The sequence below is a fragment of the Rhineura floridana genome, chromosome 17 (genome assembly GCF_030035675.1).
Source record: "Rhineura floridana isolate rRhiFlo1 chromosome 17, rRhiFlo1.hap2, whole genome shotgun sequence".
NCBI classification, from domain to species: domain Eukaryota; kingdom Metazoa; phylum Chordata; class Lepidosauria; order Squamata; family Rhineuridae; genus Rhineura; species Rhineura floridana.
In genome coordinates, this window is record NC_084496.1 from 14326823 (window position 1) to 14343663 (window position 16841).

Below are 16841 nucleotides of genomic sequence, written 5' to 3' on the forward strand. Positions count from 1 at the left end.
GTAATAAATATGGGATCAGGACCAATCCCTTCCCATTTTCCAGTTCAGGGGCATAAACACCTGAGCCATCTTTTAGTGGACAAGGCTCTTTATTTATCCCAATATTCTCTGTTTCTTTCTCCTGAACATGTTGCTGGAGGGAGGTATGTTTGCACACACCCTTAGGACAGACCTACACCACAGGAACATAGAAGCATTGGGCACTGCCTTACACTAAGTGAGACCCTTGGTCTATCTAGCTCAATGTTGTCTACACTGACTGGTAGCGGCTCTCCAGGATTTCAGGCACAAATCTCTTCCAATTCTCCCTGAGGTGCTGGGAATTGAGCCTGGGACCTTCTGCATGCAAAGCTGATACTCTGTCACTGAACTATGGCTTTTCCACACTATACATTTCAAGCACATTCAGTGCACATTTAAAGCACATGGTTTCCCCCCTAAGAATCCTGGGAACTGTAGTTCACAGAGCTACAATTCCCAGCACCTTTCAGAATATCTTTCAGCACATTCCTGGTACCTTTCAGCCCATTCAGCGCACATTTAAAGCACATGGTTTCCCCAAAGAATCCTGGGAACTGTCTTCCCCCCCAAAGAAACCTGGGAACTGTAGTTCACATATCTATAATTCCCAGCACCTTTAACAAACAACAGTTCCTCTGATTCTTGAGGGAAGCCACGTGCTTTAAATGCATACTGAATGTGCTTTAATCATATGGTGTAGATTTGCTTAACATTTGCACCAGAGAGCTCTTAATATTGCCATTGTATGCTAAATGTTAAATGTCAAACCAAAGTGGGGAACTGGATCCAGCCAGTGGGCGACATCCTTATCTCCCCCACCCCCTGCATGATTAGCTTTTGTGCCCGTGTGGCTTGAAAGTCTCCAGCACTCCTATAGGAATGGAGAAAGCCACCATAGACTGAGTCAGACCATTGTCCATCTCTAAGGTTTCAGACAGGGAGTCTCTCCCAGCCCCTGCCCAGAGATGCTGGGGACCTTCTGCACACAACACGGATGCTCTGCCCCTATGGCCCTTCCCCAGTTCTCACAAGCAAACAAAAAACTGTGGTGCTGCCCTTGGAACTCTTTAGCGCTCCTAAGAGGGAAGCATGTAATATTGTTATTATTAATCTTCCTAATTTGATCCTTCCTTTAGGAACTGTTCTTATTCCAGGGACAACGCAGCTGACAGCAACAGACATTCTCCACCGAATACAGACATCAAAGGCCCGATGTATCATTACTGACCAGGCTCTGGCCCCAGCTGTAGACGCAGTCGCTTCCAAATGCCCATCTCTCGAATTCAAGCTAATTGTGTCACGGGACCCCAGGGAAGGCTGGCGAAACTTCAACGACTTACTGGAGTAAGTATACAGACTTCTGTCTTGGAAAGACAGGACATTTCGTCCTACATGTTGGCACGATATGGAAGCCCAAGTGATTTCCCATTGAAATGGCTTGGAGTTTGATGAGTAGAGCCCAGCGACCACAACATTGATTAGGTCCACGGGCTGGAGGTGCTCCAACCTGCAGTTGTGTGTGTATACCGAGCTAAATGTTCCTGGCTTTAGCCCTAAGGCAGGGATGCGGAAGCTGTGGCCCTGCAAATGTTGCTGGCCCCCAACTCCCATCAGCCCCAGCCAGCATTGTCAGGGATGATGGGAGATATGGTCCAGTGACACCTCAAGGACCATAGCTTCCCCATCCGTAAGCTAGGAGCTTTTGACACCAGTACATAAATATCAGTGGCCCTCCAGATATTACTGAATTACAACTCCTATCATCCTTGGCCGTTGGCATCCTTGCTGAGGCTGGCAGTTGTCATTCAGCAACATCTAGAGGGCCAAATGTTCCCCACCCCTGCAGTAGACTGGTATATTTCAAGTTAACTTAGCATAAACTCTGCTTGTATACTTTTCTCCATTACATTTTCAGAAGTGGACAGTGATTTACTTTGTTTAAAACGAAAGCTGGCCATTCAATTCAGAGAGAGGACCTGAAATATCCAAGGGGTCCACACACAGCAGTTTTATTGATAAAATGCAATGAAAAAGCAAACGAGTCGCAATTGTACAGGCAGTTGCATCCAGATTCTTTTTGTTTGTTTTACTAATGTTCAAAGCACTTGTGCACACCAGTTTAAAACACACACACACACACACACACACACAAAGGCACAAAGACAGTGCTGATGCAAAAAGGATGCAGATAAACAGAATGGTCCCCCAGAAAGCAGTGTATACTCCCAGATCCAGAAGTAATTCGCATATGAAGAGCCCTGCTGGATCAGATCAAAGGCCTATCTGGTCTAGCATTCTATTTGTACAGTAGCCAACCAGGTGCTTATGGGAAGCCCGAAAGCAAGACATGAGCACGAGATGACTCTCCCTCTCACGTTCCCCAGAAACTAGTATTCAGAGACATGCTACCTCCAATGCTGGAGGTAGAGCATAGCCATTGTGGCTAGTAGCCCTTGATAACTTTTATCAAGGGGTGGATGGTGGATACATACCCTATCCTGGATGGGGTTACACTCCCCCTAAAGGACCGGGTTCGGAGCTTGGGAGTCGTTCTAGACTCTTCCCTTTCACTTGAGGCTCAAGTAGCCTCGGTGGCATGGAATGCGTTCTACCAACTTCGGTTGGTAGCCCAGCTACGTCCCTATCTGAGTAAGGAGGACCTTACATCGGTGGTACATGCTCTGGTAACCTCGCGTTTGGACTACTGCAATGTGCTCTACGTTGGGCTGCCTTTGAAGACAGTTTGGAAGCTGCAGCTAGTACAAAATGTGGCTGCCAGATTGTTGACAAGGACCAAGCGGTCCAATCACATAACACCTGTTCTGGCACGCTTGCACTGGCTGCCAATATGCTTCCGGGCCAGATTCAAAGTGTTGGTATTAACATATAAAGCCTTATACGGCATGGGACCACGATATCTGTTGGAACGCCTCTCCCGATATGAACCCGCCCACTCACTGCGTTCTGCTTCGAAGGCCCTCCTCTGGGTTCCGACTCGTAGAGAGGCCCGGAGGGTGGTGACAAGATCTAGGGCCTTCTCAGTGGTGGCCCCCGAACTGTGGAACAGTCTCCCCGAGGAGGTACGCTTGGCGCCAACACTGCTATCCTTTCAGCACCAAGTTAAAACCTTCCTCTTTCCCAATGCATTTTAACTTAAGCTATTGATTTTTCATTTGTTGTAATTGATCTTAGACTGTTTTATTGTTATATGTTTTTATTGTATTATATTGTGTATCTTAGTATTTTTGTTGTTCACCGCCCAGAGAGCTTCTGCTAATCGGACGGTATAAAAGTTTAATAAATAAATAAATAAAATCCTCCATGAAATTGTCTCATTCTTTTTTCAAGCCATCCAAACTGGTGACCATCACCGCATCTGGTGGCAGTGCATTCCATAGTTTAACTATACACAAGGTGAAGCAGTACTATGGGGGGTATCCAGCCCAAGTGGTACCGCTAGTGCAAGGACTTCTGGCTGTGCAATGGAACTTCCCCTCACTCTCCTCTCCCTGCACACTCCATAAATATGTTTGGGGGTTTCCCCCCTCCAGCCCCTTAGAGCAGATTTGGGGAGGGTGTGGCATGGGGGAACAGACAGGGAAAGTTCAGTTGTGCAAACAGAAATCCTTGTGCTAACGGAACTACTTCATTGGATGCCGCCCTGTCTATCCTGGATCTTCCACCCATTCAGAACCCTGGGTTCTAGTATTATGAGAGACGTTAAACAAAAATCCAAGAGAAGCAAAGTGACCCAGGAAGCTGCCTTATACCAAGTTAAGAACATAAGAAGAGCCTGCTGGATCAGGCCAGTGGCCCATCTAGTCCAGCATCCTGTTCTCACAGTGGCCAACCAGGTGCCTAGGGGAAGCCCGCGAGTGCAAGAACACTCTCCCCTCCTGAGGCTTCCGGCAACTGGTTTTCAGAAGCATGCTGCCTCTGACTAGGGTGGCAGAGCATTGGTCTATCTAGCTCAGTATTGTCTACACTGATTGGCAGCAGCTCTCCAGGGTTGCCAGCAGGAACCTCTCCCAACCCTATCTGGAGATGCCAGGGATTGAACCTGGGACCCTCTGCATGCAAATAAGGTGCTCTACCATTGAGCTATGGCCCTTCCCTGGACGGGGAACCCTAAAGCACAATAACAAAAAAGGAATAGTCCATTCCTACCAGCAGCTCTCTGGGAGTCATTTCCAAAGCGGCAACAGCCTGTGCTTGTGGCTGTTTTGATCATGTGGGTTTTATTGTATTCTTTGTCTTAACAGACATGCACCTGCTGAGGACACTTGTGTGGCCACAAAGAGTCATGATCCCCTGGCTATCTATTTCACCAGTGGAACAACGGGTACTCCAAAAATGACTGAACATTCCCACGCCAGTCATGGGATTGGACTGGATCTAAATGGAAGGTATGGAAGAGTTCGTATGTCCTTATTTGCACTTCCTTTCCATTTAATCCTCAGCCACTTCAGGCAGAGCACCAGATACAGGGTGCCCCCCATCTGTCAGCATTTTGCGGGAGAGATTCACATGTATACCATATCTTTAGGTTTGCGCATTTAAAGTGGATTTATTTATTTATTTATTACATTTACATACCGCCCCATAGCCGAAGCTCTCTGGGCGGTTTACAGCAATTAAAACAATAAAGACAAACATACAAATCTGCAACAAAATCACTTTAATCCTGGACTTTTTTGCAGTTTGGAAAGAGATGGGGAAATGCACTGAAAGTGAATAAATGAACAGTGAATGAGAATACGTGTAAACACCCCAGAAGCAAATCGGCACAAATACTCAATAAAGACAGGATATAGTCTAACCTCTGCATGGCTTTGTGCAAGCAATTTAGGACAAATGCTGAATAAACAAGTCGTCTGGAGGAGTCCAAGATACTAGTGCAGTCCTAAATCTAACTTCATGAAACCAATAGCAATATGAAGCATTTCTGTAGCATTGTTTAAACGTTCCATTCATTATCTCAGAAATACTTACCACGGTCCTGTAAAGTAAGCTAGCATTATTCTCCCTGTTTTGCAGAAAAGGGACTGATGTTAAGAGACAATAGCTTACTTAAGACCGACTGGTGAAGGGATGAGGACTCTGCGGCCCTCTACATATTGGTGGACTCCAACGCCCATCACCCACAGCTAGCATGGCCAATAGCAAGGGATGATGAAAGATGTAGTCTTAACAACAACTGGAAGGCCACAGCCTGTCCATCCCTGAACTAGTGAGTTCATGGCTAAAGCAGGATTTTGAATCTGAGGCTTTCTAGTTCACGTCCTGCAGTGCAATCCTAATCATGTCTACTCAGAAGTAAGTCACATTGAATTCAGTGAGGGTTACTCCCAGGTTGGTGGGCATAAGATTGCAGCCGTAGTCCAGAGCTGTGTCACCTTGAAGGCTAACAATGGCAAAAGCTTTCATAAGCCATAGGCCAGGTGTGGGGAACCTGTGGCCCTCCAGATGTTGCTGAACTATGACTTCCATTATCCCTGGCTATTGGCCATGCTTGCTGGGGTTGACGGGACTTGTAGTTTAGCAATGCCTGGAGGGTCATAGGTTCCCCACATCTGCCAACAGCTATTTCATCTGAGGCAGGAAGTATAATCCCGAACTGGCAAGCACATATATCCGTGTGGTAGCAGGGAATGTAGAGGGAGGGAGTTAGGAGGGAAATTAAATGCAGTGAGAACCTGAAAGCAAAATAGTTTCAGTGACTAATTAAGAAGATGGAGTTGGCACTTACAACCATCATGGCATTGGTAAGCTAATAAATACATGTACTGTAGTGTGATTTAAAAATGCAATCGTTATTCAAGCCACAGGTGACAAAACTCAATCCATTGCTAAGTTATCATTTAACATTTCTCTGCTGGAGTTTCCCTTTGCTGTTCCTTTGTTCAAGAATGGCAACCTTAAGGTTGGTTACAGAGCTATGGCTACAAAAGATTGGTGTGGCTGCCTTACGGAAATTGTTACCCGGGAAACAGCACCATCGAACACAGTGGGATTTACTTCTGAGTAAACATGCATAGTATTGCATTACCTATCATTAGGGATGGGATTTGCTATCTGATTCCATTCCGTTTTTCAATTTGTCAAATGGGCTGCCAGTTCCTCTTTGTTATAAATTGTGTTCCGCTAGTTATTGCGATTCCCAGTTCTCCCTTTCCCCCCCATTATTTTTTCTGAAAAAATGAGTTAATTTCCCCCGTTATTCCTTATGCTGCTGTGTATTTATATAATGTATACAGCAGCAGCAGATTACAAAAATAATTATGTAAATAATTACATAATTCTCACTGTGGATTTTTTAAAAAAGGTTACTGTGTCACTAACAGCCGCGAACACACACAAAGAGTGGGAGCCCGTTAGACGATGAAACAAACTTGTGGATTATCCCAGAATTCTATACCAAATCCAATTCTGTGAATATTCTACACCATCCCTACCTGTCATTATGTATGCTAGATTGGCTCAGTTCCAACAGCCTGCCAAACGATGACTTGTGCTAGGCACAGTTAAGAATGGCTTGAGCTTCCAACTGTGGAGTAGCCACCTCGTCCCTTCCTGGCTCTTCTCTCTCTCACACACACACACACACACAAAGGAGAAGAGGATGCAATTCTCAAGGGGCTGTCTGGAGAATGAGAGTGGACCTGCAGAATCAGAGGGCCACATGAAATTAGGCTGAGGGCCATAAACAGCTCTTGGCCTATAAGCTCCCCATACCAGAATTAGGCCACATCTGCACTGTACATTTAAAGCACTATAAACAGTCATGGCTTCCTCCAAAGAAGCCTGGGAACTGTAGTTTGTTGAGGGTGCAGAGAGTTGTTAGGAGACCCCTATTCCCCTCACAGAACTACAGAGCTTGGAAAAGTTTATTTATTTATTTATTTATTTATTTATTAAATTTATATACCGCCCGACTAGCAATAGCTCTCTGGGCGGTGAACATAAAGCATGGCCACTGGATTGGGCTGATGGGAGTTGTAGTTCAAAAAAGTAACTTTTCCAAGCTGAACTATTATTGCCAGAGTGGTTTAACAACTAATCCCTCTTCCCAGGGAACGCCTAACAACTCTGTGCCCCTAAACTACAGTTCCCAGGATTCTTTAGAGGAAACCATGACTGTATAAAGTGGTATGATACTACTTTAAATGCATAGCGTGGATGTGGGCTTAGATAGTTCAAAGTGGATCATCACAACTCTCTGTGGCTAACAGCCACAGTCCTCATTGTACAATAGCAATCAATCTCCTTTGCAGAAGTCCCATTTTACACATTTTCTTCCTTTTACATAGGTATTGGCTCGATTTGACACCTCTGGATATAATTTGGAATACTTCAGACACAGGCTGGGCAAAATCAGCATGGAGTAGCATTTTCGCACCATGGAGCCAAGGGGCATGTGTGTTTGTGCACGGCATGCCACGGTTTGAGCCACAGCCTGTCCTCGAAGTAAGTGACAAGCATTTTAGTATTTATTAACCTAAGCTCAAGCCTTTTCTTTGAACATTGTTTGAATACACACAACTGAACTGGCTGCATCAAGGTTGTCAGCTGAGTCGACCCACAGTTAAGCGCACGGCGAAGCTGTCCCATGATTGCTAGCAACCCAGTCCACATCTACAAGTGCCTCTTCTCAGCCTGCTTTGAACAGCATTCTGGCACCTGGCTGAATACAGACATCATGCCAAACCATAGCGTCCACTAAACCTTCACTTAGAAGCTGGGGTTGAGCTTCAAGAGGGAAACCATGGTTTTAGAGCAAAGGAACACTGTGGGCTGATGGCAAAGTGACCTGTGCCTTCACCACCAGCTTACCATGTGACCGTGATGGACACCCCAGAGGCAAAGCCTCACTGCTTGTGCACTTAGCATAAAAAGCAAGCGGGCTGGCAGAGGAGACAGGAAGCTCAGTTACCTACTGATATCTATAATGTATAGTAAGTTATCTATTATGGTCTGTAAACTAGATTGTGTTCTGTTGTCTTTTATAATCATCTCTAGACTTTGTCCAGGTTTCCTATAACAACGTTCTGTTCTGCTCCAACCGCTTATCGGATGTTAATACATCACAATTTAACCAGGTAAAGTAGTACTTACTGCTTGAAATCTTAACACACTTTAATGCTGGTACTACCTACATTGCTGGCCCAAACAGGAAACCATTTATTGTCTTTCCTAGTGAGACTGCCTGCCTGAAAAGAATCTTTAGGTACCCGGGAGATGTTCTAACAAGCTGCAGCACACAGATCTGTGGGTTTCTAATTCTAGTTCTAGCAGCTTTAGATATAAGTCTTTAAATGTAACAGTGGCCAAGGCCACCCACCAACTCATCTGATGTCACGATGGCAGCACATGATACAGCACTTTGAAGCCCTGACAATCAGCTGATTGTTGGAACTTGACAGTGGCCTTTGCAAACTCCTTACAAAGAGTCCTGTGCTGTTCTTTAAAGTCCTGCCCAGCAGCACTCCAGAAGCCAGGTATGTGGAGCTCCTGAAGCCGCGCCTATCAGTGGGACCTCAGAAGCACTGTTGGGGAGTTCTGAAGTGCCAACAATTGGCTGATCGGCAGCAGTTTAGAAGCCCCTTTTGCCCCAACCCCAGCACCTTTTCACCTCCCCACACTGGACGTCACATATGACATCAGGTATACAAGTTAAATAAATAAATAGTTGTTCCTCAGTAGCTCTTGTTCACAGGAATGCTGCTGACTAGTGCCATTCAGTCTTATCCTCCACAAATTTGTTTGATCCTCTTTTATAGCCGTTTATTGCAGGATCAGTACTCTTCATGCATGTTGCAAGCTTTTCTTTGGAGTTTACACACTGTTGTTGGCATCAAAATGCTAACATATATCCCATTTAACCTGGGTTTACCCTTTCTAGGGAAATTTGATAAGGACAAAAGGTTGTTGCCAAGACCTATTTACACTATCTCAACAACCCGCTTGCAAATTAGGTCCCCATCTAAAAGCACCCGAAGTTAGCAGCGATTACATCATCTTGAGGTAATTAATTTCATAGCTTACCTGAATCACCATTCAGTTTTATTGGAAGCAACACTTCTGTCTAGCCACTGTCTCCACACCCTGCATTATTTTATACTCCACTTGAGCATTAATCCTTTAAAAACTATACAGCTCTCTCTCTTCTCTCCCTGCTGTATCCAAAGTTATAAATTCCATAGCCTGAAGCACTGCGTGAGCGCAGGGGAACCCATGAATCCAGAAGTGATGGAACAATGGAAAACGGAAACAGGACTGGATATCTACGAAGGCTACGGGCAAACAGAGACGGTGAGCTGAGCCGTTTTAAAGATGGAGCAACGGCAAGTTAGTTCTGCTATGGGAAAAGCTCATAAACTTATAATGGACTTTCCTATTACCAAAACGCACACACTAAGATGAAGTAACATCCAATTAATGCTTTAAAATAAAAGCTTTTTTAGGACTGCAAGATTTAATTGATTAAATCATTGAGAACAATCAGTGGACTTATCGGTATGTAACTCCCATCCCCTCTTTGCTATCTGTTTCTTGGTTTGACATGTCACCCAGAAGTTCCATTTCTCTCTCCCCCTCCCTCCCCAAATCTTCCAAGTCTTGCTTTTTTCAGCTACGCTTTGCTTTTCGCTTCTTGGCACAGGTGCTGATTTGTGGAACTTTCAAGGGGATGAAAATTAAGCCAGGCTCTATGGGGAAGCCTTCTCCAGCCTATGACACTCAGGTACTGTCTGTGATGCTGGCTCGGGGTATGTAAGGGCAAGATGCCTCTGAGCAGGCCTCCTGGCACTGCTACGTGTTCACTAGCATTCTCCCCCTGGACCCAATCCACACAGTTACCTAAAGCAGGTGTGGGGAACCTTTGGCCTTCCAGGTGTTGTTGAACTGCCAACTCCCAACATCCCTGGCCGTTGGCCATGCTGGCGGGAGCTGTGGTTCAGCAACACCCGGAGGGCCCAAATCTGACCTAAAGGGAGAGTGCAAGGCAAGCAGAGGATCCTTCCCCATCTTCCTGTTCTTGTCATGGCTTGCTTGCGCATTCAGAGAGAAGACAGGTGAACAGGCAGCAGTAGGGAAGAGAAGCAGTAGTATGGCCAGGACCTGACAGGGCCCCCACTGCCAAGATATGGGCCTCAGGAGATGCCCATCAATGCCTACCCGTGATGCTAGCACCGTAAGCCAGTAAGAACAGTTTAAGTCGTGTAATCAACGTGAAGCCTTCCAGATGTTCAACAACATCTCCCATCATCCCATGTCATGGGCCATGCTGGCTGGGGATGTTGGGAGTTGGCATCTGGAGGGCAACGAGTTGACTACCCCTAGTTTAAGCAGCTGGCGATCAAGTATTGTCAGGTATTTATGTTTTGTTTACATGCAAACATTTTGTCCCAATATCCTTTTTCCTGTCCCAGTCTGCGCCTGGGCTTTGTCAACTTGGACTTGGTTTCTAAGAACTTTGGTAATAAACTTTGGTGGAGATCCCTAGAATGACAATTATGCATGGGCAGCCAATTCATGTTGCTGCGGGTAAAACTATTATGTTCTGTATTATTTCATTTTTTTTTAAAAAGGCTCAATCTCAAGAGTACAGTCTAATCAAAGCCATTAGGAAAGAGGGTTAGTTGGGAAAAGCCAGGATGGAAAGAGGTATGATACTGAGCCAAAAACTGATGGGTGAGCTAACCTTGTTGTTTGGCAGAGACCACCAAATAATTGGAGCCTGTTTTAGAAATTCACGAGTGCTTGTGGTATAGCAGTTAGAGTGTTGGACTGGAATCTAGAAAACCATGTCCAAACCCCTGGTGACCCTCAAGGCTCACTGGGTGACCTTGGACAAGTCAGTCTCTCACCCTAACCTACCTCACAGGGTTGGTGTGAGGATAAAATCAGGAGAACCCTGCTTGTACACTACATTGAGTTCCTCGGAAGAAAGGTGGGATATAAATGTAATGAACAAACAAACAGACGGGTGGGTTGGACTCCACATGCAACCCAACCCGAGCCTAAAGTTGACCATGCAAAGGTGTCAAGTTAAACCATGGCTCCATCTAGTTCAGCGCTGTCTTCACTGGCAGCCACTCTCCAGGGCCTCAGACAGAAGCTTGCCCCAGCCAGGAGACGCCATGGGTTGAACCCGAGTAGCTGCTCTACCAGTGAGCTGTGGCTCATTGCTGCTCCACCTGATTTCCCCCCTCGCCAATCCAATTCTGTAATTAATTTTTTTTAAAAAAACTAAAATACGATGACATTTGAGTATTCTCTCTTTGCTTTTAGATAATAGATGAAGACTGTAATATTTTATCGCCTGGAAAAGAAGGAGATATTGCTATCCGAATAAAGGCAGCACGGCCGTTTTGCCTTTTCACTCAATACACTGTAAGCATTTAAGCTGCACATCTAATGAAGAAGTAGAAGCTATTAAACTATTTGTGTGTAATCTGAGCTCGTTTTCAAAGCACCAGGAATGATAACATCTTGCTCTTGTAACTACAGGTATAAATTTGAACAATATGAGCATGTGGCAATAGCTCAAAAGCCATTTAGGGGGCTACTGTAATTCAGTAGCCATTCGGGGGGGGGGGGCTCAGAATGAGTCAGAGGGGGAGGAATACAATTCAAAGTGCTGGTTCTGACCTTTAAAGCCCTAAACAGCCTTGGACCAATGTACCTGAGGGACCGCTTACGCCCATATGTACCTGCCCGGGATTTAAGATAATAATAATAATAATAATAATAATAATAAATTTTGTTTGTTAGTCGCCTATCTGTCCGAATTCACGGACACTCTAGGCGACTTACAGCAACATAATAAAATACAATAACAATCCAAAACATAATATCCATTAATCCAACATCAAGAAACATCAACTAATACAACAGCAAGCTAATCTACCCCAAAATTCCCATAGGTCTGCCTGAATAGCCAGGTCTTAAGAGCTCGGCGAAAACCCATCAGGGAGGAGGCATGTCGAATATCATAAGGGAGAGAATTCCAGAGGGTGGGGTGTCATCTGCCTCTGGTCTCCTCTGCGTGCCTGGAGTGAAAGATGTTAGATTGACAGGCACACGGGAGAGAGCTTTTTCAGCTGTGGCCCCCAAGCTTTGGAATACTCTACCCCAAGAGGGTCACTCTGCTCCCTCCCTGTTGGTTTTCCGGAGACTTCTGAAAACGATCTTGTTCCGGAGAGCCTTTGGGAGGGACTGAAGGTAGAGCCTGACACTGATTCTATGCCTTCTTTGTTAAATTTTACCTTTGTAGTCCCTTTAGTATGTGTGTGTATAGTATTTTATGTATTTTAAATTTATTTTAATGTTTTTGTGATTTTACTGTTTACAATCTTATTAGGTACATGTTTGATTTTATTTTTGTAAGCCACCCTGAGTGCCCTATTATAGGGTAGAAGGGTGGGATAGAAATATTTTAAATAAATAAATAAGACCTCTTGTAGGGCCACCTACGGAGCAGAAAGAAGCACAGTACTGGACATTGGAGCAAGAGCTGCTCCAAGATATGTTGCTGGCTGAGACAAGGCATAAAATAGTGCTCTTCTCCCCAAATCCCATGCACAGAAGCTGACCCGACAGAACCACTGGGTTGTAACCAATTAAGTTATACTCAGAGTAGACCCACTGAAATTAATAGACCTAAATTAGTCATGTATATTATTTTCAGTGTGCTTACTCTGAGTAGGACTACCATTGGGTCTCTCCATACGTCCTTTGTTTCGCATTCATGATGATGCACATCATGATGTTGTCGGGGGATCACACACATTCCCACTTACAATACTATTTGCACCTGCCAAGGCTTCGGGGCAGTCACACAGCTTCATTTCCAAGCAGCACATATCCCAAAATTCCCTGCTGAAATCCCATAATTTTAATAATCCCACAATGCTACGATATTGAGTTGGAAACTTATCAGATGTAGCTAGGCTGGAGGGTAAGTAAATTGGCCTCCGACCTCGGTTTTAAGGAACACACAATATCTTTAAAATGATTTTAAAAAAACAAGTGAAACTGTAATAACCTGCAACATATTTCTTCTTTGTTTTCAACACTTAGTGCAGAAGAGGTTCTGTGTAACCTGGAAAGCTCCCTTCCTTTGAACGTTAGCCGGTTCAATTAGAAAAAGGTTATTGGCTGGCTTACGTTTGCCAGAGATATGGACGAGCTGCAGCAAGCCACAGACTCAGGACTCCCCTTTCCCTTTCTTCCTCCCACACAGCTGGGAAGACTTCAGAAGCATTCACTTCACCACAGTTTGCCATGTCATCTTGACTGAGAAACTGTGGTTAACATTAACTCTGTTTAGTTTCAGACGGCTTTAAACTATAGTTACTGCAGCTGGCTTGCTTAAACCAACCAGTTAAGATTAAAGCACAGCTCCAGGTCTGGACGACACTGCAAAGGACACTTGATCAAAAGCAGAAGTGAACGCTTTCCAACTCCTCTTCTTGCCTGTGCAGGAGCAGTGTGGGAAAAGAGCATAAGGCTCACCGTGGCTCCTTCCTACAGGTCCACGTTATGCTAAACTATGGTTTTAGTAGAACATGCAAACACAACCTGTCTTTCCTTGTGTTCTCACATTTTTCCACAATACAGATGACTTGACAAACTAACATTAATGCAAAATCATGTTTAAGAAACACTCAAGTGTTGAATACTTATCTACACTCCAGATTTTATAATTTTGTAATAATATACATGAATTGCATTATCTGAGTATTATTGAATTGATTTTTATAGCATGACATGTTAGCAGTGTATGATCTGCTTTTTTTTAAAGCAAACGGTAGTATTTATACCTCTGCAAAAAGGAATAACAACCTAGAGGTAAAAAAAAATACCCACCCCTAAATTTGCTGGTATCAGCAGGTTGATGCATTTTATAACTTTGTTGTTATGTGCCTTCAAGTCGATTACAACTTATGGCGCCCCTATGAATCAGTGACCTCCAAAAGCATTTGTCATGAACCACCCTGTTCATATCTTGTAAGTTCAGGTCTGTGGCTTCCTTTATGGAATCAATCCATCTCTTGTTTGGCCTGCCTCTTTTTCTACTCCCTTCTGTTTTTCCCAGCATTATTGCCTTCTCTAGTGAATCATGTCTTCTCATGATGTGTCCAAAGTATGATAACCTCTACCTGTTCACATATACTAGGATGATCCAGAAAGGACAGCTTCATCTGTACGTGGTGACTTCTACATCACTGGGGATAGAGGGATGCGGGATGAAGATGGCTACTTGTGGTTTGTAGGAAGAGCAGATGACGTCATCAACTCTGCTGGGTAACACAACTCACGCGCACAGGCCATTACAATGTTACGCTGCTAAGCTTTATTTACAGACCAAATGGCAGAACGTACCTTCAGAGCAGTCTCTTTTCTTTCAAAGATACCGCATTGGACCATTTGAAGTGGAAAGCGCATTGATCGAACATCCAGCAGTAGTAGAATCCGCTGTTGTTAGCAGCCCAGATTCCATCAGAGGAGAGGTAAAAAGAGTTGAATCATATTACAGTAAGGAGTTGTGTTTAAAAATGGAGGCAGGCGCTATGAAAAGAGTTGGCAGGATGTTTTCAATGGGTGACAGTCAGAACGTATGAAGGACCTTCTACTGAGTCAGACCGTTGGTCAGTCTGGGTCAGTAGATTAACTGGCAGTGGCTCTTCAGGTTTTCAGGCAAGTCTTTCCTTCCGGGATACGCTGGGGATTGGACCTGAGACCTTCTGCATGCAATGCATGTGTTCTGCTACTGTGCTATGCCCAGTCCCCACTTGACAGCTATCCTTTGCAATCAGAAGCATACTACCCTTCTTAGATGAAGCTTTCCTGCAGACCAGCCAATGTTCCCCTCCCCTCGGAGCAGCACCATTTGCCAGCTTTGCATACTTAACTTGAGAATACGTCCTAGTGAAATCAGTGGGATTTACTGTCAAGCCTGCGCTGTGTATATGCCTGCGCTGTGTATATGCCTGCACTGTGAAGGCTGCAAGTTTTACACCTATTTAGCAGCAAGCTCCATTCAACACTGTGAAATTTACTCCCAAGTAATCATGCATAGGATCACAATACTGTATGGTTGCAGTCCTATGTACACTTACTTTGGAGATAAATCCCATTGAACTTAGAAAGATTTAGCTCTGAGTAAATGTACACAGCAGCTATCACCAAGGACTGGAGCAGAAGTTAATGTATTTGTACGCTGCTCTGGCTGTGATTACAGAAGAATGGGATATACATAAATTTGTTTTGCCACACAAAGTCACTGAAGACAGCTTCCTTGTGATAAGCAACCCCCATCACATCTGGATGATGTAGAAATGCTTATCTCATGGGTTACTGCCATCATCTTCTCCATGCTCTTACTCTTGAAACTTAGGAGCCTTAGCTGCAGACAGCAATAACATGACAGTGGCAATCCACCTGGTATGTCAATCTACATGTGACAGTTGGGGCAGGGTTCATTCAACTGGGGGAGTGGGGAAACGCAACATGTAGTCTGGTTTTAATCTTTTGTTCTTAGCAGTTGGAATGTTTGTGAATGTTCCAAATGATCATAGCAGCTCACCAGAGCGGGGATTTGCTGACAAGAAAGCTGAACAAGGCAAGGAATATACAGTGACATCAGTTTTGGCCATCAAAAAGGCTTTGAAGACATTGGTTTTGAAGGGGTTTCAATTGAGATTTACTAATTATGCTGCTGCGTTATTGACTTAAATTACTAGCGTATTTGACATCTGCAATATGCATGTTGAAATGGCGATTGTTATGGTTCATGTTTCCTGTAAGTAGTGTTGGGAGGAGTCTGTCCTGAAAAGATGAAATCCCACTTGAACCTTTTTAAAAAAATAATTCAAAAGCCTGTGTACTCTACAAGGAATTTGTGTTCCAGGACACAGTGGCCCATGCCAGTATGAGTATCTTATTCTGGGATGTACAAGCAGCAATTCCCTAATAATAATAATAATAATAATAATAATAATAATAAATTTAATTTCTTCGTCGCCTATCTGGCCAATGGCCACTCTAGGCGACTTACAAAATTATTAAAATACAATTAATAAAATACAGTAATACAATAAAAACAATAGATCTACAACAACAATATTAAAACTGGGTAGGAGGCATTACAATTATATCGATTAACCCTCCCCGGATACCCCGAAGGCCTGCTGAAAAAGCCAGGTCTTTAAGGCTTTCCGAAATACATTTAGGGAAGAGGCATGCCGGAGATCTTGTGGGAGGGAGTTCCAAAGAGTGGGGGCCGCCACTGAGAATGCCCTCTCTCTTGTACCTGCCAATCTGGCTGTTTTTGTTGGCGGGATTGAGAGAAGGCCCTGTGTGGCCGATCTTGTCGGGCGGCATAATTGGTGGCGTTGAAGGCGCTCCGTGAGATAAACTGGGCTGAAACCGTATAGGGATTTAAAGGTCAATACCAACACCTTGAATTGGGCTCGGAAAACAACTGGAAGCCAGTGTAGGTCGAACAACACTGGTGTGATGTGATCTCGGCGGCGACTATTCGTAAGTAGTCGAGCCGCCGCATTTTGTATCAGTTGTAATTTCCGGACCGTTTTCAAGGGTAACCCCACGTAGAGCGCATTACAGTAGTCCAAACGAGAGGTGATCAGGGCGTGTACCACCAGTGGGAGCTGATGAACAGGAAGGTAGGGTTGCAGCCTTCGTATGAGGTGTAGTTGGTACCAGGCTGCCCGGCTCACTGCCGAAATCTGAGCCTCCATGGACAGCCTGGAATCAAGCACAACCCCAAGGCTGCGGACCTGGTCCTTTAGGGG

The 16841-nt window shown here is 44.5% G+C and overlaps 1 protein-coding gene across 8 annotated transcripts in view; it reads left to right on the forward strand.

The window, feature by feature from the left end:
- LOC133372104 (acyl-coenzyme A synthetase ACSM3, mitochondrial-like) overlaps window positions 1-16841 on the forward strand; it is a 34768-nt gene that overhangs the window by 10314 nt on the left and 7613 nt on the right. For all 8 annotated transcript variants that reach the window (XM_061600384.1, XM_061600376.1, XM_061600378.1 and 5 more), the window contains 9 exons: window positions 1158-1365; window positions 4284-4427; window positions 7332-7488; window positions 8041-8120; window positions 9210-9333; window positions 9683-9763; window positions 11314-11415; window positions 14204-14331; window positions 14438-14537. In XM_061600384.1, coding sequence (XP_061456368.1) covers window positions 1158-1365; window positions 4284-4427; window positions 7332-7488; window positions 8041-8120; window positions 9210-9333; window positions 9683-9763; window positions 11314-11415; window positions 14204-14331; window positions 14438-14537 — 1124 coding nt within the window. The remainder of the gene's footprint in view (window positions 1-1157; window positions 1366-4283; window positions 4428-7331; window positions 7489-8040; window positions 8121-9209; window positions 9334-9682; window positions 9764-11313; window positions 11416-14203; window positions 14332-14437; window positions 14538-16841) is intronic.